Source organism: Brachycentrus maculatus, unplaced genomic scaffold (assembly GCF_059751285.1).
Source record: "Brachycentrus maculatus isolate JH-2025_06_01 unplaced genomic scaffold, ASM5975128v1 h1tg000589l, whole genome shotgun sequence".
In the NCBI taxonomy this organism is placed as follows: Eukaryota; Metazoa; Arthropoda; class Insecta; order Trichoptera; family Brachycentridae; genus Brachycentrus; species Brachycentrus maculatus.
In genome coordinates this window covers 308639-334580 of record NW_028281329.1, presented here as the reverse complement: position 1 = coordinate 334580, position 25942 = coordinate 308639, and the positions used below count along the sequence as shown (strand labels likewise).

At 31.0% G+C, this 25942-nt stretch overlaps 1 protein-coding gene across 1 annotated transcript; it reads left to right on the top strand.

The window, feature by feature from the left end:
• Positions 1-5330: 5330 nt before the first annotated feature.
• On the top strand, positions 5331-25467 carry LOC148301210 (uncharacterized). Its single transcript, XM_088273540.1, has 3 exons — positions 5331-5610; positions 23103-23223; positions 24710-25467. Exons 1-3 carry the CDS (start codon positions 5569-5571, stop codon positions 24925-24927), a joined length of 381 nt encoding a protein of 126 aa, XP_088129666.1. The 5' UTR covers positions 5331-5568; the 3' UTR covers positions 24928-25467.
• Positions 25468-25942: the final 475 nt, after the last annotated feature.

Below are 25942 nucleotides of genomic sequence, written 5' to 3'. Positions count from 1 at the left end.
GGCTCCGCGTTGCCAGTAGGCGCCGGGCCATGTCCCCCGGGCGCTTCTCCTCTGTGGCCGGTCAGTTCGTCCCGCGATTCCCCAGCGAATCGCGTAGGTTCCGGATCCAACACCGGAACCGGTAGAGCTGCGGCCGATGTCCTGAATCCCGTTCTGGGCTGATTGGCGGCGTCGTCCTGCCGCGTTCGTAGGTGGGTGGATTGTTCGACACCCGCGATAACCTCCCCCCCTGGGGAGCTTACGTTAGCTGCTGTGCACTTCGACAACAGCTCACGGAGTTGCTGGAACTGCCTCTCGTTGCTGGCGGCTAGCTCCGCCATCTGGCGGCGCAAGTCGCTACTCGTATCAGTCCGGACTGAACTGACAGAGTCCCGATCCTCCTCACGGCGCTGCTCTTCGGGCTCCATGGCGACGTTGCGTCCCGACCTCAGGGATGCAGGCATCGTAGCTGGAGACTGCGTTGAAGGATCCGGCTCGAAGGACCAAAATGTAACCGGCGTGGGTTACGTGCGAAGAATCTCAGAAATGTACACGCCTGGCCTTCTTCGGAATCTCCCAACTATGCCACCGTTGTAAGGGGTGACGTTCCAGACGGCCCCGCCGTACCGAGTTACCGAGTAAGCTGGATACGGACGGAGGTGACTGGATGTATGAGCCGGGAAGAGCGGGCACTGGACCGACAAGTCAACCTCAATAGCCCTGATAAGGGCTTTCCGAAACTGGTCCGTGAATCGGTATAATGAGGCGAAACGGTCCAGGCTGGCGGCGCGGCGAGTCGTCCAAGGAGCGGGAGCGGAGAAATGAAACACAGGTTTCAACAGTCACACCAGAACTGGTTTATTACCAAAAAATGCGCCCTCTATATACCCGGCCGTGATCGCGTACCGCCCGACAGTGGGAAAGTACAGCCAATCAGCGGCCGGGGGAGAGAGACAGCCATATCTCTGTCTCTCTCTAATGGGCACCGGACGGGCTACACTTTCATACCGTACCGGTGCCGTTCCAACAGTTCGTTATTACATTACAATTTACAAGTTTATTTTATCAGTAATCTATTTATACAACTTAACATCTAGGCGCATTTAATATTAACATTGTCTTATTCTTTCTTACATCTAATACATTCTGTAAATACATGAGAAATCGGTAGAATCCATAGAGGCCCTTCTTCGGGTCGCATTCCGACGGGCGACCGTTTCGCTCGCCGCCAGGCGCCTGGAATTCTTTTTCAGGGCCGCCGTACGGGGTGTGCGATCTGTCCGTAACACGTGGGAACGCTTTTAATTGGTTATATTCTAATAAAAGTCAATTTAAATAATAAATTATCATACCTACTATGAAATCACATTAAACGTACGAGCCAATGTCAAATGGAGAGATATACATAAAAATAATATGTTGTGTATAAAGACATGAAAAAAGTAAAAAAAAAAAGAAAAAAGAAAACAGTATAATTGAATATAAAAAGAAGCAAATGTGTATTATAAGATAGACAAGCCCCGTGGCGTAGTCGGGTAGACGCCCGACTGGCGAAACTAGCGTAGCGGGTTCGATTCCTGCCATTGCAAAATTAATTCAATAAATATATTTTTTTAAATTGGTCTGGGTGTTTGTAATATATTTTCACATCTACCTTACCTTTCCTAACTATTATACCTGTAGACAAGCATCTGAAATAGAGGCTTTGCTGGTTATTGCTTTTAATAATCAAATAAAAATGTCATAAATATAGTAAAAACTAAAAAACAGTTATAATATTTTTTTAAATCACAGGATTAGTTCGAAAGCACTTATTTTTTCAATGCAAAAACTGTGTTTTAAGAAAAAAATCAAAGTTAAATGTAAAATGTTACCTGGGTTTATGGAAAATTCAATTTCGATAACGAATGCTGGGCCTTAACGGTCCTTCGGTGTGAATTTTTTAGGAGTAATAAAAATATCGATATATATTTTGTTGGAATCGCCAATAAATTTATATGAACAATATTTAACGTCTTACTGATAGGATTATGATCGTTTTAACACATAGATTCTACACATTCGTTTTTTTTTAAGAACCTCGTTCATGGCAAGTTTGTAGTATAAAAGTGAGGTAAGAGCAAGGCGGCGATAATGTTCCCAGAAAATTGTACGTATAACCTTCGGGCCGATGATGCTCGCTATTCATCACGCATTACAGGCATCAGCTTTATTACACATAGAGATTAAATCATTCTGAATACCAAACGTGAAAAATCATCATCAGATTTTTTTTTATTATTTGTATTTGTAATAACACCACTCAACGCAATGCAGTACGTCATCATCGCAAAACAATTTATCGTCATTATTTGTCATAACCGGTATCGAGTAGGTGCCCAAATATTTTTTCTCGTTGCTGGTATTAGTAATAAAGAAAATTCATAAAAAAAAATTCCTAAGGGATTCGTACACATGAGCAGAACCTTGTAAACTTAAACATTCCTCTTCCTTATAAACGTTCCTCCTCCATTTTTTTTTCATATAGCAGCAATGTCCTTCAATATAGGTATCTGTATCCCATAAAATATATTCCATTCGTTGACGTGATCACTTTTCCCTCAAATGAATTACGATTAGTTAAATTAAAATTGCATCAATTCGATGCGGTGCCTTATGCACCATTAGGTGCAGATAAAGGCAAAAGAAAAATGAATTGAAAGAAAGTGTTTCCTTTTTCGATTTTCTCAATATATACTAAATGCTGAATGTTATTCTGTGTCCATCGATTTTGCGTTTTTACATACAATACATACATACAAGGTAATCTATTGGATATTGTTATTTTACGAAGTTTAAACATTTAAGGAATGTATGAATACCTACTCATTGAGTTTGACTTTAAAAAGTGTATTGTAAACACTTATACATACATACTATACATCCGGTGTGATGTCCATATTCTGTAGTTTTACAGGACTTCCGGTGAGAGTAGATAATTATGATCAGTGTATCCTATCCACGTAATACCTTGCCAAAATCCTTTTTTTTCCTGAATAATTTGGTACTTACCTTAATTTATAGTAACTCTGTAAAAAACATGAAGCGTATAGCATAGCTTTTGTATATATTTTTAATACACATAACTATTTTTGAAAAATTATGAAGTATCAAAGCCCAGTATTCATTGTCTCTACTTTATTTTTTGTAAATCCAGGTAATATTTTGCGTAATTCCATTGTTTTCCTAAAACACCGTTTTAACATTGAAAAAAAAATCGAAATAATTATATGGTTTTGTAAAGAAAAGAGTTATTCAAATGTTGAAAAATTATGTATATTTTTCTATATATATTCTAAAAAATAAAAAAATGATATACATCCAATACACATTCTTTAAAATATTGGCGTGAAGGGACATGTTATATCCGGTGGTCTCCGGTGAAATGAATTCTGCGTTTGCGAATATCCCCTTAATGCAAGCAATTGAATGTATTATATTAGGACTTGTAAGTTATACGTAAATACGCAATCAAATCGGTAATTAGATCCGGATGGCGCCTGAAAATCTTGTATCAGGCGCCCATTCTTCAAAAAACTTCCCAGTCAAAATTCTTATAAAAGCTATGCGCCAGATGTTATATATACTCGTATGTATCGAATTTTGTGCCCCTACAATATTAAATTTTTTGTCATAATTAAAATTGTACTGCTTACTAACACATCGCTCGCTCCTTTCAATAACGTCATTTATTTTCAGGAGATCGTTTTTAAAGTTTAAAAATGTATTAAAAATAAATATCAAGCCACTTATTGAACTTTTTAGTATGCAAAAGATCTTTTTAGGTAAAATCTGAATGTTTTTTCTCCATCATAAAAAAATAATTAAACAATACTTTTTCTTCAAAATGCAAAAACAACACATTCTGCCCTGTAGCGGGTAATTATTAAGTTTAAAATATGCCGCTTTTGCTGTGATATAGTACATTATCTGGTCATTCTGAAAACATGCACAACTGAAAATTCACGATTTTTGAAATATAACGTTGTTGAAAGGAGTGAGCGACATGTTAATACGTTTTAATAGAAGGTTTGTAATTTGTTGTTGTGGTTTACCGCTTTCGCAACATCCTATGGATATATGTTTAAATTTAGTGCACTTTTAATACATTTTATATGCTAATTAATAATAAAATAAAATATAATGTTCTTTGTACTGTTATATCGCAATGGATATCATGTCCAAAATTTATTGAATCAATAAAATGACGTAAGATCTATATGCGATCATGATTCCTAGGTATGTCAGTGCCAGGGTGACCAGAATAATTATGTTACAGGTTCAATGCAACATATATCGCCCCTATGAGCTGAATTCCAGTATTTGTAAACAATAATTTAGGTACACATTTTTTTCGAGTATTGTTTTTCACGCGTCTATTTTTTTCTTCTTCATCTCTGATTTTTTAAAAGGTGTATTTAGTTTTTGAGTAAAATATAAATGAAATGTTTAATACAACCCGTTTTATTGCTTTTGGAGAGAAAGAGACAGTATGTTAACATTTTACACATGTAACCATTTCATTTCGTCCGCCTCCGCCATGTCCGCCTACGTAGTGTAATGGTCAGCACGCTCGGCTACCGTTCTGAAGGTCCTGGGTTCGATTCCCAAGGGGGGTTAAAAAAATTTAAGTGATTTTTTCACTGTAATATTTATTCAATATTACCCAGGACTGGTACCTGAAGCGGAGGGCTGATCACCTTTCCTTCATGTATAAACGATCAACATAACACTGCGTTTATATGACGCAGTGCCCTATGCAACATTGGAGTGCGGATAAGGGTTTTATTATTATTATTTAACCATTTCATTAATATGTTTGTTTATATATTTTAGTTTTAAAAAAATAAATGAAATCTAATGCCGAAAATCGACGCTTATCATAGTAAAAAAATACAAAATGTGTTTTTTGCAACAGTAAAAAAGGGTATCCAATGAAATTAAGTATAATAAAACAATGTTCATAGGTTAGTACGAAGAAACTAAATATCATTAATGAGAGCGAAAATATTTAGTTCCTGCGTGTGGTCACCCGCTAAAGCCTTTATTCGTCCATAGAAAGTGAAGAGATGACATCATTCTAAAGACTGGTCTGCGCGCGGCAATCGAGAACCCACGCCGGCGCGATAATACGACACCGAATAAAAAAATATACTCCAAGTCTATTCAATACTTTACTCATCATACAAACGGTTGTTTATTTTTACTAGTAACATTTACTAATTGAAAATTTTGAATAACGAAGCGCCGAAATAATGCGATGGTTTTGTTTACAACACATCTAAACGTCAGTTTTCACGTTTTCAGTATTCAGTTTGCCGCTGTGCGTTGTCGAGTGTGGGTGTGTTTCGTTAGACCTTTTCGGGTAACGCCCTTCTGTGATTGTCTACTTATTTATAAACCTCAATTAAAATTCCGATCCTGTGCCTTGTTGATTCGGGAGACGCAACAATCACAGCGGCCGTATTTTTTTGATTGAGGACGCTACCTCGATTTCGTGAACCATCTGTTTTGTTATTTTCGGTGAAGAAAACGTAAAAAAACGCAAAAATGGCCATCAGTCGACTTTCGATCATCAAGTTCTTGGAACTGGTAAGAGCTTATTATTATTTATTTTACAATTAATCGTTTTGTATTTTAATATACGATACTAACGTTTGTAGCCATGGCTACAATCAAATGACATCTTTGAAACTAAATTTCAAATTTCGTCATAATTGTTACAATTTTTTTTAAATAATCTTCAATTATTGTCAACTATAATACTCTATTTATATTTTCTGTGTTTGACTTATTTAAACATGTTTTATTATATTATCGTATACATAAATTGAACATCCGAAGACCATGTGATTAGAATCATTTGAAAATATTTAATAATACTAGCAGATTGCACAACAGTCGGCTGACGCTAAATGTTGTATGTTTCTATGCTTGTTTGGCCCTTCGGGTCAACATTATTCGGCTTTCTGGACTCCATTCGATGACCCAATACACCAAACTCATTTAATGTTTAATTCACGCTGGTTTTGATCCTTTTGGATATTTTTTCGTGACCATCACACAAATACTGTTTGAAATTTATATAAACATGCTCAGATTTCCGATTTTTAACTAATAGTAATCGGATCGCGTTTCTGCGGTTAGTTTTAACTGCTAAACCTTAAATTTGGTTTACAAACCATAAATCACCTAGCCGTATTTGGAAATAGTTTTTTAAACCCTTATTCACACCCGATGGTGCATAGAGCACTGCATTATATAAACGCAGTGTTATCTTGATCGTTAACACATGAAGGAAAGGTGATCAGCCCTCCGCTTCAGATACCAGTCCAGGGTAATATTGAATAAATATATAAGAGTGAAAAAAATACTTATATTTATTTGACCCCCCCCCTGGGAATCGAACCCTGGACCTCTAGTACGGTAGCCCAGCGTGCTGACCATTACACTGCGGAGACAAAAACGGGCGGGCGGATATAGTATACAATAATATAATACAATATTACAATAATAGTATACAAATTAAGTATTTATATGCATCATAACAATACAAGTATTTATTTATTATTTGAAATAATTAAGTAAAAGCATTGTCATAAAAAAATATGTCTTAAAAAACTGTATCAGTTAAAAAGTACATTGTTTAATAAATAATAAATTTGGTTCTAAACAAATCTCTGTCATCAACCGAGTTTGTATTCGAAATTGAAATTATCATTACAAAAATATTTACTTGTATTAACATACCCACCTTCTATTTTTGTCGCCTGAAAATTATTCAATTGACAGATGGTTTCTTCTGTCGCTTTAATTTCATTATTACCTATATACATAATATAACGTGTCGGGTCAAGGATGCACGACATCTATAAATAAGCGTTTAGGAGCAATTGTCTCGATAGAATTTATTGCGTCTTTTGTCATTTCGTTATACATACTCGTATTTTTTTTGTATTATGATATTGTAAGTCCGCACGCTCCTTATGTCAATTCATCTATTTACTTGGGTAGGCACTATCTCCTGAATACGAACAACATAATAGGGGTAGGTTCCCATGTACACAGTCCTTGAGGAAGTATGTACTAAAACTGAACAAAGAAAAATGAACAAAAGAAAATGGGGCGAAGGTTCTATGTAGGTACCTACGTACTTAAATGCTTTTGGCGCCATAACTCCCGACTCGAAAAGGAACTTGCTAGAATCTCATAAAAGTAATTCAAATGCAATATTTTTTTGTTTATTTGTAAGTATTTTGTGCTTCACAGTGCAAAAATGTCGCTTTATCTCGCAGTTAGATTCCTGACTCAAAGCCAATTAAAAGAAAATTGCTAAAATCTATCTCATAGAAGTAATTTGAATACAATATTTTTCTTTATTTGCAAGTATTTTGTTCTTAACAGTAAAAAAATGACGCTTCATATCGCAGTTGGATTCCTGACTCAAAACAAATTCTAAGCAACTTAATAGAATCTATATCATAGAAGTATAATAATTTGAATGCAATATTTTTATTTGTTTTTGTAAGTATTTTGTGCTTCACAGTAAAAAAATGTCGCTTTATCTCGCAGTTGGATTCCTGACTCAAAACAAATTCAAAGAAACTTGCTAGAATCTATCTCATAGAAGTAATTTAAATACAATATTTTTCAATATTTTTAATATTTTAAGCATTTACTCTGTGGTTAGTCATTTTAACATTTTTTTTTACAAAAATGTTAGAAATATTAGTATAAAACCACTCAGTTACTAACTAACATTTTTGTAAAAATAATTGAGCAATATTTTTATTTATTTGTAAGTATTTAGAGCTAAATAGTAAAAAAAAGTCGCTTTATCTCGCAGTTGGATTTGTCTACCTTTACAAAATTACTTAGCATCTGATATAGACTTTGATCAGTTCCCATATCGATTATCTAGAATATAGGCGTACATGAATGTTATGTCGTTTTCACTCCCACACAATTGAATATAATACAAATGGTAATGCCAGCAAGGAAACTTATAATTGACCACTTAAATCGAAAAATAATTTTTACTCAAACTATGTATTTGAAGAAAAACAAAACCGTTTAATCCGGCTTAAAAATAAAGCTGAGAATTAAACAACATCGAATATATTACGTGTTTATACAAACTGCGAAAAGTACAATTATATTAAAATGATGTTGAATATGAGAAAATGTCAACCGAATGGATCTTTTTTATATGCAGAAATACGCTACCTATTTGAAAAATAATAAAAAATAATGAGACCTATTATGTAGTTCATGTGTAAAATTGCGTGCACCTCAGAGAAATTTGTTAGTTGTATGAGAAAGCAGATTTTAAAACTAATATTATGATCATATAAATATCGAAAAATAAACATAAAATACGAATATTTCAGTAACTCTCTTACTGAATAATTTTAATTTAACATCTTCAATTACAAGGAAAATGTATATAGCCTATAAAAAAACATGTATTTTCTTTCTTTTATCTTCATTCAAAAGCAATATTCCATTGTTTTTTGCTGTAATAATTTTTATCCCTAAATTGATGTTCATGCAAGTAAATGATAACAACAATTGGATGTGAAAACTAATATCAAGTTTAACGTGTTTAAACATATATATATATATATATATATATATATATATATATATATATATATATATATATATATATATATATATATATATATATATATATATATATATATATATATATATATATATATATATATATATATATATATATATATATATATATATATATATATGTATATATATATATGTATATATATATATATATATATATATATATATATATATATATATATATATATATATATATATATATATATATATATATATATATATATATATATATATATATATGTCATACATAATTATTGATCGTATGCAGCTGGTAAATATGTTATTCTTTCCAACTTAAATAATTGATGCCCATACTTGCCCATATCATGTCTTTGTGAATATTTTACCTTCTCCCCCCCCCCTATTTGTAACTGGTGGTAGGAAGAGCACTGCGTCTGCATGACACTGCTTATGATGAAGTTGATTTAAGTGAAGGACCTAAGGGTAAAAGACATTAATAAACGTAAAAGAAAATCTAAGAGAAATAATATGTAGGAAAATGAGAAGAGCGGCAATGGTTAGAGAACATATGATGCATATACGTATTCGTCCATTCTTTGTTATATGGACAGTAAGAACCAGTATTGCCATATATACAAATTTATCTGTATTGATACAGATTTTAGGCTGCCGTTACAGATGACAGATTTTACTCTTAGGTAGTACTTTTAATTTTATACAGATTTTTGGAGTTGGACATAGTATATGATAAAACAGAAGAATGAAAATATCTATAGATTCGACCATGATAAACATTTGATAATAAGTACGTTGTTACGTTGGAAGGATTATTACTATCAAAACAACTACAATGATCCATGCTACAAACTAAAAAAAGAAAAGGATTTGATTTCTAAAATTAATAAAAATGTTTATAAAAATAAATTTAATATTTTGATTTATTGATTCTATACAGATTTCTAGACTTTGATTCAGATTTTTTGGTTTGGCATATGGCAACACTGGTATGGACACAGTAATGAGTACGAGTCCCTTAAGGACGAATACCCGAGAACCTGACGGATATATTTTGATAGTAAACACAATATGTCCGCCTCCGTAGTGTAATGGTCAGCATGCTCGCCTACCGTTCTGGAGGTCCCGGGTTCGATTCCCAGGGGGGTTTAATAAATATAAGTGATTTTTTCACTCTAATATTTATTCAATATTACACTGGACTGGTACCTGAAGTGGAGGGCTGATCACCTTTCCTTCATGTGTAATCGATCGAGATAACACTGCGTTTATATGAAGCAGTGCCCTATGCACCATTGGGGTGCGGTAAGGGATTTATTCTTTTATTTTTTTTATTTAAACACAATATTATAGGCGTGTTCTAGTGTGTCATGCGCGAACGTTGATTTATGTTTCAGAACACGTATATGCGCAAGTAATAATAATCATGACATAATGCGTAGGATGTTGGTATTCTCGGATGGACAATATTGCTTAATAATCAAATACAAGGCCGAAATATCACATTAAAACGTATACGGTACGCGAAAAACGGAGACTCAATTTGGAATTCACTGGAAAACATAATGCTTGCCGATATTTTCCGCTTTTCAAATTATTGTTGAATTTTTTTCCCACTATTTTTTCCTCGATTCAAATGAGTGTTTTTACGCATTTAATAGTTTTTAAAATTCCATGGAACTTCTCTTATCCGACTCACAATAATCCGCATTAGGATCATGGATTATAAGATTATAAATATACTGTGACATTGTTGAATGAATAATAAAACCAGGCAATTCAATATCAACATAATTATATTAAAATACGTTTATTGTTAGTTGAAAATTACCGACTGTCAGATTAACGCGATCGGCTAGCTATACACAAAGTCCTGGGTTCGATTAATGGGTGGGTCAAATAAATACAAATATTTTTTTTCATTTTAATTATTATTTATCAATTATCTGCACTGTATTGCAGGATTTGTTGAATTGCCCCATCCAATCGACGATCTAATAAATACCGCGCCCAACCGATGTACTGTCCTATACACCGTTGGGTACGGAAAAGGGTCAGAAGACGATTAAGTAATAATTTTATCGCTACCTGCAGAAAATACATTTTTCCTTTAAAATATTAAGCACTTCAATTAAATATTTTTACATTTCTAATTTTTTTGAGAAAATGCTTTGCAGTCGGCAAAGTTCGTTTTGTCATAGTGTTCATCGGATTACAGAGGTTGTATTTTGACAACTTCCGTAGGGCTTTTATTTGAAACGTTCTGGAAAAATATTTTTTCTTACGTATTATTATAGATTCATTGATAAATTATTATTATTTAATAAATTATGTCAAGTTTCTAGACAACCTGTCGGGTTCGGTAAATGAGTGGGTTCCATGCTTCATTCTTGGTTTCAACTTACGAATAATAAAACTTTAACTCTAAAAATTATTAATACTAGATTGTATATAATTTGAGATTGTAGGCACGGATAAATATACGGAATTAAAAACTGATATATTTTAATATTTTAGAGCAATGAGTCATATTTTAAAGAAAAATCTCGTAAAGTTTTATTAAAGATATTATATTTCTGTCAAACTTTTAAAAAAATGTTTTCCAAAATGACATCTGATGTTTTTTTTAAAGAGTAAATTTTGTCTGTTATGTGAAGTATGTGGATGCGAAGAAAATATCGTTTTATTTTTTTAAATTAAACATCGATCAACGGAATGATTTGCTTACGAAAATTGCGGTTATAAATTGCACTGTTTCTGTTCCAGATTTATGAAATCTGGCACAGTAAAATATTTCGGTAACAAGGTTGGTATCTTTGTGCGCAACTAAGGACGGTGATATTAAAAATTGTTAAGTAATATACCCAAAATTAAACACGGTTATTAGATTGAATTCTACTTTTATTTACATATAATGTATATGATGATATGTACGCGTTTCGTCTTATGAAGACATTATCAAACTCATTATCAAATACATTATCAAACACTTGAGTGTTTGTTAATGTCTTAATAAGATGAAACGCATCAATATTATCATATGTATGTACATAAAAGTATAATTCAATCCAATAACCGTGTTTAATTTAGGATATATTACCCAAAAATTCAATATTGAATTCTACTAACTGTCTGCAGTTACAATAAATAAGTTATCAAAAATATTTATACTAAAGACGATACTGAAGTCTATCACACGTTTATAGTAAAATAGTTCAACGTACTCGTATACATTTGTATTGCCTAAATAATTATCAACGTTTTTATTTTATTATTATTATACTGTAATTTAAAATTTATCGTCGTAATCAGCTACCAACCCGTTCAGTTTATTTATTTATTTAGGCCTTCAGTAACACTCGTACTAGGTGTATATTTATACAAATTGTAAATATTTAATAAATTGCTTTAAATGAGTAAATTTACAGATAAACATCATGTTATCAAATATTCTTCGAAGCTGTGGAAAATAAAATATGACACACGTGTATTTCAATTTAGCCATGATTAATGAAATTCTCGAATAACGTTATCTGACAAGCACTTATGGGTAGGTACGTCGTGTCCACTGATAGTGAAGTCCTTTAAAAGTTACCTTTATGACGTACCTGTTGATTAATTATGTATGTATATATATATATATATATATATATGTATATATATATATATATATATATATATATATATATATATATATATATATATATATATATATATATATATATATATTGGCTTATTTACAATCAATGAATTAGTTACTGCAGTTATTATAAAGTGCACACCTATAAACAATTAACCAAAAAAAGTTCAATGTTTGTACATTACACCTTCCTATAACGCTGAAATAGGTACCGTATTATCGGAGGGGACGTTATAAGGATGTTAATGTTTTTAAATAACATTTCAATTTTAAATGACTCATTTCAGTAATTTCCGCTATTTAAAACGTAAAAATACAATTCAGAACATTAACCCCTAATAAAATTCCCTAAGATAAAGGGAACGTTGTAGGGGGGTTTACTGTAAATGAATTTCTAAATTCTTTGCTTCAAATGAACTTAAATACTTTAATTTTCGTAGATCGATTTTTTAATTCTCATTTGGTAAACTTCCTTTTAGATGCCGACACCTACTCAAATCGTATTCCCACCAACCAATTTAACATTTTTAATGGTTATATCAAGGTCGCTGTAGTACTGACAAAAGGCGATAAAGAAAACATTTTTACGCAATTCAGTCATCGCTATTCGACTCACCGCTCATAGTTAGCCATACACGTGGGAATCGTGTTGTTAAAAATCAGTGCGTATTTGTATGAAAATAAAATTTGGCCTTTTTAATACCTATTTAAATTTACTCGTTATTTTGCATTATTCACGAAAGTCATATAGGTAATACATTACTATTTTTATTTAGGTTTGTGTTTTTGTAATATTGTTAATTTAGAATTTACTTTGTGTAAAATAGACGCAAGCTACGTGTAAAAACTCTTCTCATGTGGTCTCAATCCTGTGGATTGGTTTGCAGCAGCAAATGACACCTCCTTCGCCATTCCGGTCTATAATGCGAAACCCTCTTCAGTTCCTCATACGTTATACAACAGCCAATATCCTAAAATAAAATAAAAAAGTTACGAATAGCACATTATATTTTAGTTTTAGTTCATGCATAAAAGACAAATATTTAGTAAATGCATAGGTAAAAAAACATTAGTTTGAATGTTTCCATAAATTGCATTTAAATGGACTAAATGAGTAAAATTTCTTACCTCAAAAGATTATCAGTTTAGTATGTGCATTAAACGTTATTTTGTTGTTCTTGTCACACGACACTTCTACACCTTCCTTGGTCTAGTAGTCTAGTTGATGATTCCCTTAATTTTAGATAAACAATGATAGTTATATCATTGGTATGATTCTAAATTACATAAGGATTAGAAGATCAATTTGACATGTTGACCTGAAAATAAATTCAGCCTGGTATATCATGAAGCTGGTCTGAAAATAATTTAATATTGAATAATCACAAAACAATGATACTTATTTGAAAAAAGAATTTTGATAACAAATATTACCAGTTTACCCTTATTTATTGAAGCTGCGTCACAAATCGTGTTTTTCCTGTCGACTACAGCAAAATCCGTTTCGCATTTCGCGCGTGTACGGTGGTTCACAATGAACTCATTGCCGATTTTTTGTTAGTTGGAGTTAGAGGTCATTAGATTAAATTATAATCGTACATTTTGTTACAATCGGTTCGTGTTTTGTGTATCGTATTGTTTCCGTAGCTACAATATTCAACACCAATTCACAAACATGATGATTGCAATTTCATCTTGTAAATGAATGAACAAACAAAAGTCCTTTCCCGTTCACATATCGCTCAGTCCTTTCAAGAACGTCATAAATCAAAATACTTGATTTTTCAGGAGAACGTTTTTAAAGTTTAAAAATATAACACAATGTATTAAAAATAAATATCAAGCCACTTATTGAACTTTTTACAGTGCAACAGATCTTTTTAGATAAAACTTGAAGGTTTTTTCTCCATTTGAAAAAATATTTAGGATATTTAAAAAAAATATTAAACAATACATTTTCTTCAAAATGCAAAAACAACATTTTCTGCCCTGTAGCGGGTAAATATTAAGTTAAAAATATGCCTCTTGCTGGGATATTATATATTTCCTGGGCATTCCGAAAACATGCACAACTGAAAATTAACGATTTTTAATTTATGACGTTCTTGAAAGGAGTGAGCGATATGAGGTATTTGATGATATTTTTAAAGCGAAGGAGTTTAAAGGTTAAACCTTAACAAATGAAACACTGACAATATTTACTTTTATTTCAAAATAATAAAACATCTTCTATAAAGCTTTATCCGCTTATTTTACAGCCACCAGTTTTTGACGTTATCGACATTATTCATCAATTTGATATTTTCTATCAAACTATGTCAGTAATGACATAACTCGATCGTTAGTTATATAAATAAGGGGAAAAATCATATAATAATTTTTTTGATAAAATGAAAAATCAATTTTGTTTTCTGCCATCCACCAAACTTAGTTGATTAAATGAAAATTAATTTTATTAATAATCAAAGGTTATGCAGAATTTATTAGATGAGCATTATTGTTTTAGAAGAAATTCGTTATGTGAGCAAAAATATTTAATCTTTAAATGATAATTAATGATTCAAACAGTTATGGAGGTTTTAGTTTTTAAGTATTTCCACGTGAAAAAAGAAACAAAACAAAAAACAAGTTGACCTTGATACATCTAACCTTATTGCGACTGAGCCATTAACGCTATGGCATTTCTGTTTAAATAATTAATTACCTTGCCTGAAGAAACTACTGTGGCATTTAAAATTTTGGGCTGGGTAGTGCTAAATCATCAATAAATTAGGAAGCTACCCATGAAGTTTTGTGTTGCTTCGATAGGGCGCGGTATCCCTAATGGGAAGGGGAAGGTCGTTTGTTGATGTTAATTTTTTTTTTTTTTTTTATGATTGACATAAAATCGGGTGTAATGTAATTTTGAATATCTCCAAATACTTATATATTTTTTATTTAACTAAACAACTTAGGTAAGTACGTTTATTAAAGACCACTATTATAATAACAAAAAGACCAACAAATGTTATGATAATAAAAAATGTTTTTTATTCAGTCAGTTCGTTTTTCATATTCAATCATGTGAATTTTTAAGTTATTAAAGTATAATGCATATTTGGTTGACATTTTTTTTTCGTAGTTTATGTACAAATGCACAAATGTCTTATTCGTAAATTACACAAAGTTAAGGTGAGCAGTATTACGCTTCAGGTCCAAGGTAGCATATACATTATTACAAAGTACAATGACTTTTTTTTATTTGAATGAATTTTCGCAAAGTTTAATCTTAAAGTAATGTAATAGTATTTATGATTATGGATAAGGGCTGCAAAAGTATGTCTGTTGTCATCGCTTGCATTTTGGTGGATTTAAATAGCTCACGTTTCATACTGACTATACGAGTATACAATACATCGTGTATTGTAGTATACAAAATGTGTTATGTGGTTCGTTTCCCTTACATGGAATACAAAACTAGTGTGACATAAACATATTCATTATTTACAAAAAATAAAATACAACATATTGGCTTCTTGACACAAACTGTGAAAAAATAGTAAGTCTTGTACATACTTTACGTAAGGTAAATATTATAATATCTGGCACCTCAAAAAATGTTCAATGAAATTAACATTAAGTATTGAATACATATATTACAACTTAAGATAGTAAACTAAAATACAGATTAAACAAAAGAGTTTTTTTATGGACAATTTCGCAGACTTTTAAACTAGGGAAATTATTAGATATTGTATAATTAGAACTATAACTTAATAAAGCATAGTACATTTAAAACAATAGACAATAATTGGATTGTAATATTATCGCCAATGAAATTATTCTAATAGTACTTTTGATCAAACCATTTGCAGGATATTGTAATTTATGCCCGTTTTCTAACAAGGGAAAATTTAATAGAATAAGTACTTAACTGAGATATTTTTAGCTGTGCGTCACTATCATAATTTAGATCCACTTTATATTCTGAAGACGCAAGCAACCACACACTAGACCAGGGGTCGGGATGTGTGGCTCGCGAGCCACGTGTGGCTCTTTAAGCAATTTTCAAAACTCTTTTTCAAATTCAAAATTTAGATAATTTGATTAATTTTACTTATTATTCTGTGCATATTAGTTTTTAATTCGATTGGGTAAGGAGGGATGGTGCCGTTTAAGCACATATGAGCCCGCATAAAATCTTTCTCTCGTTAAAAATGTTAATGTTCAAGTACTATCTACCCTCTGATTGCAAACAGCCATATATGGTATCAAACGTTTTGATCGATATCACTAGTCTGTTTTTGGTCATTTGGAAAATATTGCTTTTTAGCAATAAGCCCGCCGACGTACTTATTTCTTTTCTGTTTAAATAAATAAATAAAAATAAATGTTAAAAAAGACAACCTTTGAAAAACCACACTAGTTTCAAACCACTTTCATGTTCAATATGCCAATAAAAGGCTCGTTTTATAGCAAATCTACCTATTTATACTAAAGATATCCATTCAATAAATTCAGTAAAATTATTGTAAATTCAAAATTGGCTCCACAAATATTTCCAAACCGTTTTTCTACTCACATTTGGCTTTTTTGGTCCAAGAGGTTGCCGATCCCCGCACTAGATGGTATGTGAATGCAGCTTAAAAGTTTAGTCCCAATATTAACATGCCTTTAATATTAATTTTGGTAAATTATAAGTCATCACTTTTAAATATCAGTAAACGCTCTCTACATTATTTGTAGGACATACGAATGCTACCTGCATTTGTATTTTTCTGTAAAATTCTAAACAAATTTCCTTAACGGGTTGGTTGCGGCGTACGAGTCAGGCACGTACATCGTATCATTGCTTATTGACATACATTATGTCAGTGTGTAATGAATAAGAAATTTACAAAAAAAAAAATAGCTAAATGTTCATGTATGAATGTTTTATTTGCGAGTGTAAAGCTCAGTTTTAGTCCTCTCGATTGCCCATGTTTACACTTGCTTGTCCCAGAGTGAGTATAAATATGAGCCGCGCGCGAATGCTACACACAAAATAACAGTATGTACTAGTATCTTCAAAAATAAATTTCATATTTTTAATATAATTTTAGCGTTTTTATAATTGATGTTTTGGTCAGCATGTCGTGATTGTTTGCGATATATTGAGCGTATTAAACGGAGCGTTAAACGCTATAATTTTTTTCTCATTTTGGATTCTGACAAATTTGAAGAGGGAAACTGATTATTCACGTATTCATAGTAAAAAAAAGATAAATGCAAGTCTTTTGAAAAATACATTTAGCGAATTTTCACCCTTTTTTATTTTTTTCATCCATTTAAAATAATAATTTCCCTTAGTACATAACCGTTCTTCATTCCACGTGTAATTAAAATTTAAGGTCAATCTTTTTTTAATATGGCGCTGAAAACAATTTTTTGTGTTTAGCGAAATTTTCATAAATTTTACGTCACTGAAATATTTTATGAATATGGTGAATCTGTTTTTCTATTGGTCCATTCAATATTACGTCACGTTATCTGTTAAAATGGAAAGTAAAGACTTGCATATATTATATATCGTAAAAATACGTTTTAATATTTACTTTAAAAAAATATATTACAAGTATTTATTTATTACGTGAACTATTGTAAAATGCTAAGTAATCATTTACACACACAAAGAATCATTAGAAAACATGAAAGTAATTGGTGTCGGGAAAAATTAAATGTTTAATTTCCTATTCGGCAGGAAATGTAATTTACGAGCAAAATGAATGTGTTATGTTTGTGGAAAAAACATATATATTAATGTAATCGTAGATATCTTATCGTTGATTGTACTAATGGAGATATCGACCACAATATTTTTCGACAGTGAATTTCCCACCGACCGACCTACGACCGGTATTATATTAAATCGGTATTTTTTTAGTTGAAAAATAGGCTGTCATTAGTTTTATAATTTTTTTAATGGTTCTGTGTTTTTTTTAATTTTATTTTCACTTAAACACGGAATTTAATTAATTCAAAGCATTGAAACTTAGTTTTGACTTTGTTGATATGCATTATTTTGAATATAAAGTTGAAGGATTTTAAAAAGTACTTGATTACCTTTTTTTAAAAATTTGTTTTAAATATATTAATTTTTTTAAATAAGTCATTTGTAAGTAGAGTTTCGTCATAAAAAATATAAATGAAAATATAACAACATTTTTCATTAAAAAAATTGCTGTTGAAATAAAATAAAAAAGAGTATAAAAATAAAGCAGCCAAGTATATGTTTTACATCAATGATAATGTTTTGTTCGATATTTTTTTTTATCATTTGTTGGTGGCTAAGATTCAGTCATTTAGAAAATCCCCATTAGTAATCCGTTCGTTGAGACTGGAACAATTGAAGAACCGACAACAAAAAAAATGGTCCGAAGGAAATGTTTTCTTTAACGAGAGCGAAATGTTCAAAACAATCCGTATTAATGACAACGACAAAAAAAAGGTTGATGACAAATTAAACCATAAATCTAAGACAATAAGTGGGTGAATCAGTGAATTAACGAAAACCAGTTTATATAACATAACTAAAAATTAGGATCCGGTCACTCGATCAATGTATCCACGGAACATTAAGATCCGGTCATTCACGAATGACCCACGTTCATTGTTTATGTCATGTGATGGTTTGTAATCGTTCCGCTGAATATGGCGTGTGTTAGTATGCGTACATAAATGTAATATTTGATGCATTAAGTCATAGGCGGATATAAAGAGATGATCCATTAGAAGCGTCATCAGCTACCATGGTAATCATTCACTAATTACCGACCAAATAGTGACGGAATTGTGAATCGTGACGTAAGCAAAATATAGAGCAAAGCGGCGAAATGTAAAGAAGTCTTATCTCTAACTATTTTATTTAGTTTCACGGAGCCCGTTTTATTGAATACGAAGTTGAGTCAATGAAAAAAACTGAGAGAATGCGTTGGATGAAGGATACTTTTTTGTTTACACCTATGAGTGTTTCAGATTGTTTTTTCGTTTTTGAAACTTAAAAATAAAACATCAGATTCGTTCAAACATGTTATAATTACTTTCAAATTAAAGAGCAGGTCTTAATTTTTATTTTTATTTTTAACAATAACCGTTTGTCCAGTACGCACCATCAACTTCTTCGCATTAATTCAGCTTGGCACTGAAATTTTCAATCACTCGCTGGAGCATTGCCCTTGGAATAGCGTTAATTTCCTGATATTAATATTTCCTATTATAATTTCATAATATGTTAAAGGTTTTATTTAGTGTAAGTATATCCAATTTTTGAAAAAGAAAGATTAATATTGGAAACAGAATGTGCAAAAGAAGGTTGACAAAAATTAATGAGGCAATAGGACATTAAGATCTATCAGATTTAGTAGTGTCTTATTAGAAAAAAATGACAAGACGAACAAGACAAGTAAATAAGCTATGAGACAAATCTTGATTGATATAAGATATTGAATCCATTGTGTCTATTGCATTGTTTTTAGGGATCTACCTTATTCACTTATTATTAACTACACACATCCACTATCATTTTTAAGACATTCAAACTAAATGTGCTACGAATCCTTGCACATAAAAGGTAAGGAAAATGAAAACAGAGAAATAAAGAAGAAGGCAACTAATAAATATAATAAAAAAAAATATGTTAAGGGATTTTTTTAAAGAGTAAACAAGCTCGTCACCTCAAAAATATGAATCAAATTTGTATCTTAAAATGTAAAAACGTATTTTGTGTAGCTCAAAATACTCGTACGTTTATACGTACGTACAAAATATTTGGTTTTCGTAAATAACCTCATTTTTCAGTGTAAAAATGTGTTCAGTTTCTTAAAAATTACGCGTGACTAGCTTAATTTTGGTTAATTCATTTTTGTTTGTTTGTTGTTTTAAAATTAACGCGTGGCACAATTGTCTTGTTAACACAGAGTGTTGGTCAAACCTTTAATTTATCTGTATTCGCATCAATTAAAAATTTCATCGTATTATGAAGGCCGCTTGTATTTTTCAACGTTTATTTTCGTAATATTCGATATATGTACATTCGGGATTCGGAGGTCCTCTTTCAGATAAAAAATACAAAATATATATTTACTTACTTTATGTATAAAGGGTTGCTTGTACCTTTTAGTACAAAAAATAACTTCTTCAAATATAATTTATTTTTTCCTTATCGTACTTATGCATTTATTTGAACAGCAGTTGAAAATTGCTGCGGTAAAGACGATTATCTAGGAATTGGGTAATATAAAACACACATCGCTCACTCATTTCAAGAACGTCATAAATCAAAAAACTTGATTTTTCAGGAGAACGTTTTTAAAGTTTAAAAATATAAAACAATGTTTTCAAAATCAATATCAAGTTATTGAACTTTTTACCGTGCAACAGATCCTTTTAGGTAAAACCTGAAGGTTTTTTCTCCATTTGAAAAATATTTAATATATTAAAAAAAAAACAATACCTTTTCTTCAAAATGCAAAAACAACACTTTCTGCCCTGTAGCGGGTAAATATTAAGCTAAAAATATGCCTCTTTTGCTGGGATATATTACATTTTCTGGGCATTCCGAAAACATGCACAACTGAAAATTGTCGATTTTTGATTTATGACGTTCTTGAAAGGAGTGAGCGACATATCCGGGCCACCAAAGATATGCATGTGTGTTTTATGTAAATATATATATACATATATATATATATATATATATATATATATATATATATATATATATATATATATATATATATATACAAATATGTATGTATATATAAATATATATATATATATATATATATATATATATATATATATATATATATATATATATATATATATATATATATATATTTATATATACATACATATTTGTATATATATATATATATATATATATACATATATATATATATATATATATATATATATATATATATATATATATATATATATATATATATATATATATATATATATATATATATATACATATATATATATATATATATATATATATATATATATATATATATAAAGGTTTTCAATATATACTAATTCAATCATTTCCTATTTTATAAAGCACCTGTAACTTTTCCCACAGCTGACCTCCTTATGGCGGTTCTCTGGTCGGCCTTCATTTTGCCACACCTGTTATTTTGCCTTGGGGGGGTGAACGCTTTAGAAGCTTTATGATTCTACTCGTAGATTCGCCATTTTAAAGCAGCCCTCGCGTTAAGAAAATTAATCAAACAATTTGAATATCAGGTCTATATTTAAAAAAATACCTTTTTCTCGGTTTTTTTGGTGAAATGTCGAGGACGAAATCTTAGATCGGCTTCGAAGAGTAATAAGCTTTTCCCATTCGCCTTTTGTAAATATTTTACGAATGTTTGTTCTACCATTTCTACCATTTGTTTGTGCATGTACACAACATAATAGTACTTCCCTACGTTTTTTTTTTATCGATTAACTTCAAATTTTGTATAAAAAATAATTTAAAATGACTCAATTTGGCTCGACGCACAACTTTGGCTAAGTGTGCAAAGCCCTTGGCGCTCTTGACGAAATTCTGCATGAAATTATCATAATTTCAGAAATTTATAAATGAAGATATGTGCTCTTCGTTTTTTTAAAGATCCTTAAGAGTAACTTTTGTAAATTGAAAATGAGATTTGTTTATTCAACGTGTAAAGTATTAATGTACAAACATTTCAGAGGAGGAGGCAATGTTGTTCTTGAAATTAGTATATGATATAATATTTTTTTTAAAAACTTTGTTTTAAAATCGTGATTTTAAAACAAAGTTATATTTTAATTATAAAACGGAATATCACAAAGTTAGTGCTTCAAATATAAATTATGTAAAAAAATATTCATAGAAAATCCAGAACATCAAATGTTCGGGAGAGAAAAATCAGTGATTTTCAATAATATTTCGCATAGCAAAATGATGTTTAAAAACGGGTTTATATTTGAAGCACCTTGCAGGCGTTCACAAGGTGCTTCAAATCTAGAATTATGACTTTAACATTGGCCTGCTTCCGTGACGATTCTGACAGAAATTAATTAAATACAAAGGCTGTACCAATTTCTCATTATGTCATGGGTTGTGTTTAGGGTTGGGCATTATTTGTGTCCTATTTTAGTTTTTACTTCGTTCCCGATAAAGTATTTTACCGAAACATTAACATAATAATATTGGTCACGTATAATTTAGTGACATTAATAGTAGGTTAGTTTTTGTATATAGGAAATTTGTGCGCATATTTTAACGATGATGCATATAAACCATGTAAAAAGTCATCAAATTAAATTAAAAACTAGTGTTTTCCTGTATGTAAGTCAACTTTAAAATTATTTTTTTATGCCTGTATGTATAAAATGATAATTTTGCAAAGAAAAATATGTAAAAAAAAACTTATTCCAAATAACGTTTGTAATCATCCACTAAAAAATACAATCTCGGCTTATTATCGTTGTTGTTTGATCTGGATTCTATAGAAGTTTTATGTATTTATACTTTTCCACCAGTTGTAATTTTTATGCTAATTAACAACCCAATATAGGGATGTGTTGAGAGTATTATCGGATAGAATGGTTCTGAAGACAATTTTTAAGTTTAATCTATATTGTACAACACAAGACGACAACATGCTACCAATAATTGAAATACATTTCATGCGAGACACATTTCTTCTTATTTCATTCACACTTCTTAGTGGTGTAAATCATCCTCAATTAACTGTATTTTTTCGATCATAGTTCTCGTAGATATTTTATATTTTTTTTCCCCTTTAACTGTTAATTTATTTTATTTCAGGCTCTGACTTGCATCTGCATTGGTATCCATTATAACAGCTTCGACTGTGAGATCAACATCTCTATGCTCACAACTGGAACCTTTATCGGCTTCATCATCATCCTCGCTGGATGTGCTGCAGGTATTTATTTATATATTTAAACTTCATGTACAAAAAAGAAATATGTACATTGGCGGGCTTATTGCTTAAAAGAAATATCTTCCAACACATCAACAACAGACTAGTGATATTGGTCAATACGTTTGATACATTATAATATAATATACACTAAGGGGCGTGCCTTCCATAGGCAGAAAAGCAGTGCCTATCCTAACTTACCCGCGTGACATATAAAAACGCAACCAGTACCTACTCTACCTTACTAGGTAGTACCAGCTTACCTTACTAGCTAGCTCTACTGCCTAACTAATTAATTCATTGTGCACGTCACTGTATACACTATCTACCCTCTGATTGCAAACAGCTATATAAGACGTATGTATATAGCCGTTTGCAATCAGAGGGTAAATAGTTTTTGAACATAAAAAAATCATAAATTACAAATTACTGCTTTATTAGTTCACCAACTACTTTATATTATATTTCATGTTTATGAAAACTACAAAATGATGAAAATAACAAAAGAAAGAAGGAGGTTGAGGAAAAAGCTTAGGGATAAGGCATTGTGTTACGATTACCAAAAATTTACATTTTGAATAAAAATATGTTTAATTTCGTTTATTTCCCTTGACTTCTGCGTCCTTGTCTTGTCTACCACACATGGCTGCATGGTCGCTGTTCGTCCCCGATCAACGTAATTAAATCGTTATTTATTAGTTACTTGCTAAATGTTAACTATTAGCGAGTGAACGTCTGATGGCGTAAATAGGACACATGGTGATGTGCATACTTCTTTTTCTGCGGTAAGTTGTACGCGCCAGCAACTTAACACGCTAGCAACACGTGGCTAAGCGCATATGTGTAAAGATGGCTATCATTACCTAATAGTGGACACCCCATGTTGAATTTACTATTTTATTAAAAATATTTTTTTACTTTAAGGCCTAACAAACGATAAATCGCAACTTAGTTTCTTTTAAACCCAGGTAACACTTGACGTACCAGGTGATTGAATTTTTTGTCTCAAATACGGTTTTTGTATTGAAAAATTAAGTTTTTCTTCGAAATAAATATTTGGTTTTGAAAATAAAAGTTTTATTTAAAGGCAAAGAGTTAAAAAAATGGTTTAAATGTTTTTTTTTCAGTATACAATACATATTCTAAAAAAAACTCAAATTCCAATACATATTCTAAAAAAAATTCGCGCAGAAGCAAAACCGACCTCTAGCGCGGCTGTTCGCGATCTAAACGACTGAAATCTCTGCGTTGATAAATTTTAGCATGATTTTTTTTACAATAAGTCCTAAAACAGACCTTTTTTTCGTGTGATATAATCATTCCGTATTTTTTAATGATTTCGCATAATAGACTTATATACTTATAAGACTTCATTCTACCTCTTACTGGAATCCTCGAATGACCCAAAAAATTTAGTCTACGATCGTGTGCAGAAAAATATATCTTAATTTTTTTTTCAAACCACTAATTAAAAAAAAAATTCTTACAGGTTACATCCTTCAGACGCCCATCAACCGTCGCATCGACATCTTCTTCTCTTTGGTCGGATGCGCTATGTTCGTGGCCTCCGGCGCCTTGATCATCGAGAAATATCAGAATTACGGCAAAGGGGACCTCAAGGATAAACAGATGGCCAAGGCAGCGATGGCCATCATCAACGGAGCCATATTCCTCGTGGATTCACTCCTTACCTTCCGCGGAGAATAAATTACAGAGATCAACCAAAAGCCATCGTGTTCTCCGCCGTTCGAATAAAAAGTAATCAAAACGCGTTTTTATTAGTTATATAAAGTATGCTTGTTCTTAATTATTATTATTTTTGTACAACTAACTTTTTTTAAATAAAGATTTTTCCTTTTTTCCAATTTTTAATTTTCGTCTGTAACATGTATGGATAATGCTTTCGAAGTATGGTATAGATTTAATGTTATTTGACTGTTACGTTACATTCACTACGATTTTTTAATTGAAAAAAAGTGGATATTTTAATTTTGATTCGGCTTATCCTAAATCCGATTTTATTTTAACGTTTAAAATTTACTTCAAAACAATGTTCTGTATTGGTAAAATTGAAAATTTTCGCCGATTTTAGTCTTACAAAAAATGACATTCTCAATATAATACTATAGTTTTATTTGGTGTTGTAATGAAAAATTTACATTTTAATGTTGTTTCTGTGGTGATTGTTAGTAAATTTACTTCAATACCATTTTCTAAATTAAAATAATTTTCGCCGATTTTAGTCCTGTAATGAATGCCATACTCAATGTGTACAATGGCTTTATTCGTTGTTGGAAAGAAAAACAAACATGTACAGTTAAAATTTTACCTATCTTTGTTAATGATGAATGTAAATTTACTTACATCTTCAAAATTAAATAGTTTTAGACGATTTTAGTCCTGTCATTGCCAATGTGTGCTTTTTCGGCCTTGTAAAGAAAAAAAATGTTAAAATTATATCTTTCTGTGTAAATTTACTTCAATACCATGTTCTATATATAAATAACTGGGAATGCTTGCTGATTTTAGCCTAAGAATGAATGGCCTTCTCAATGTGTACAACAGTTTTATATTTGCTTAGAGTTTTGAATGAATGGCGTTTGTTGATGTTATCTTTGAAGCGTAAAGCACGTGTAAAAACGAATTTCGATCACAGTGTTCTATTTATTAATATATTTTGTGTGAGTATTCAATATAGTTTATGAACGCGTTTATATGAATA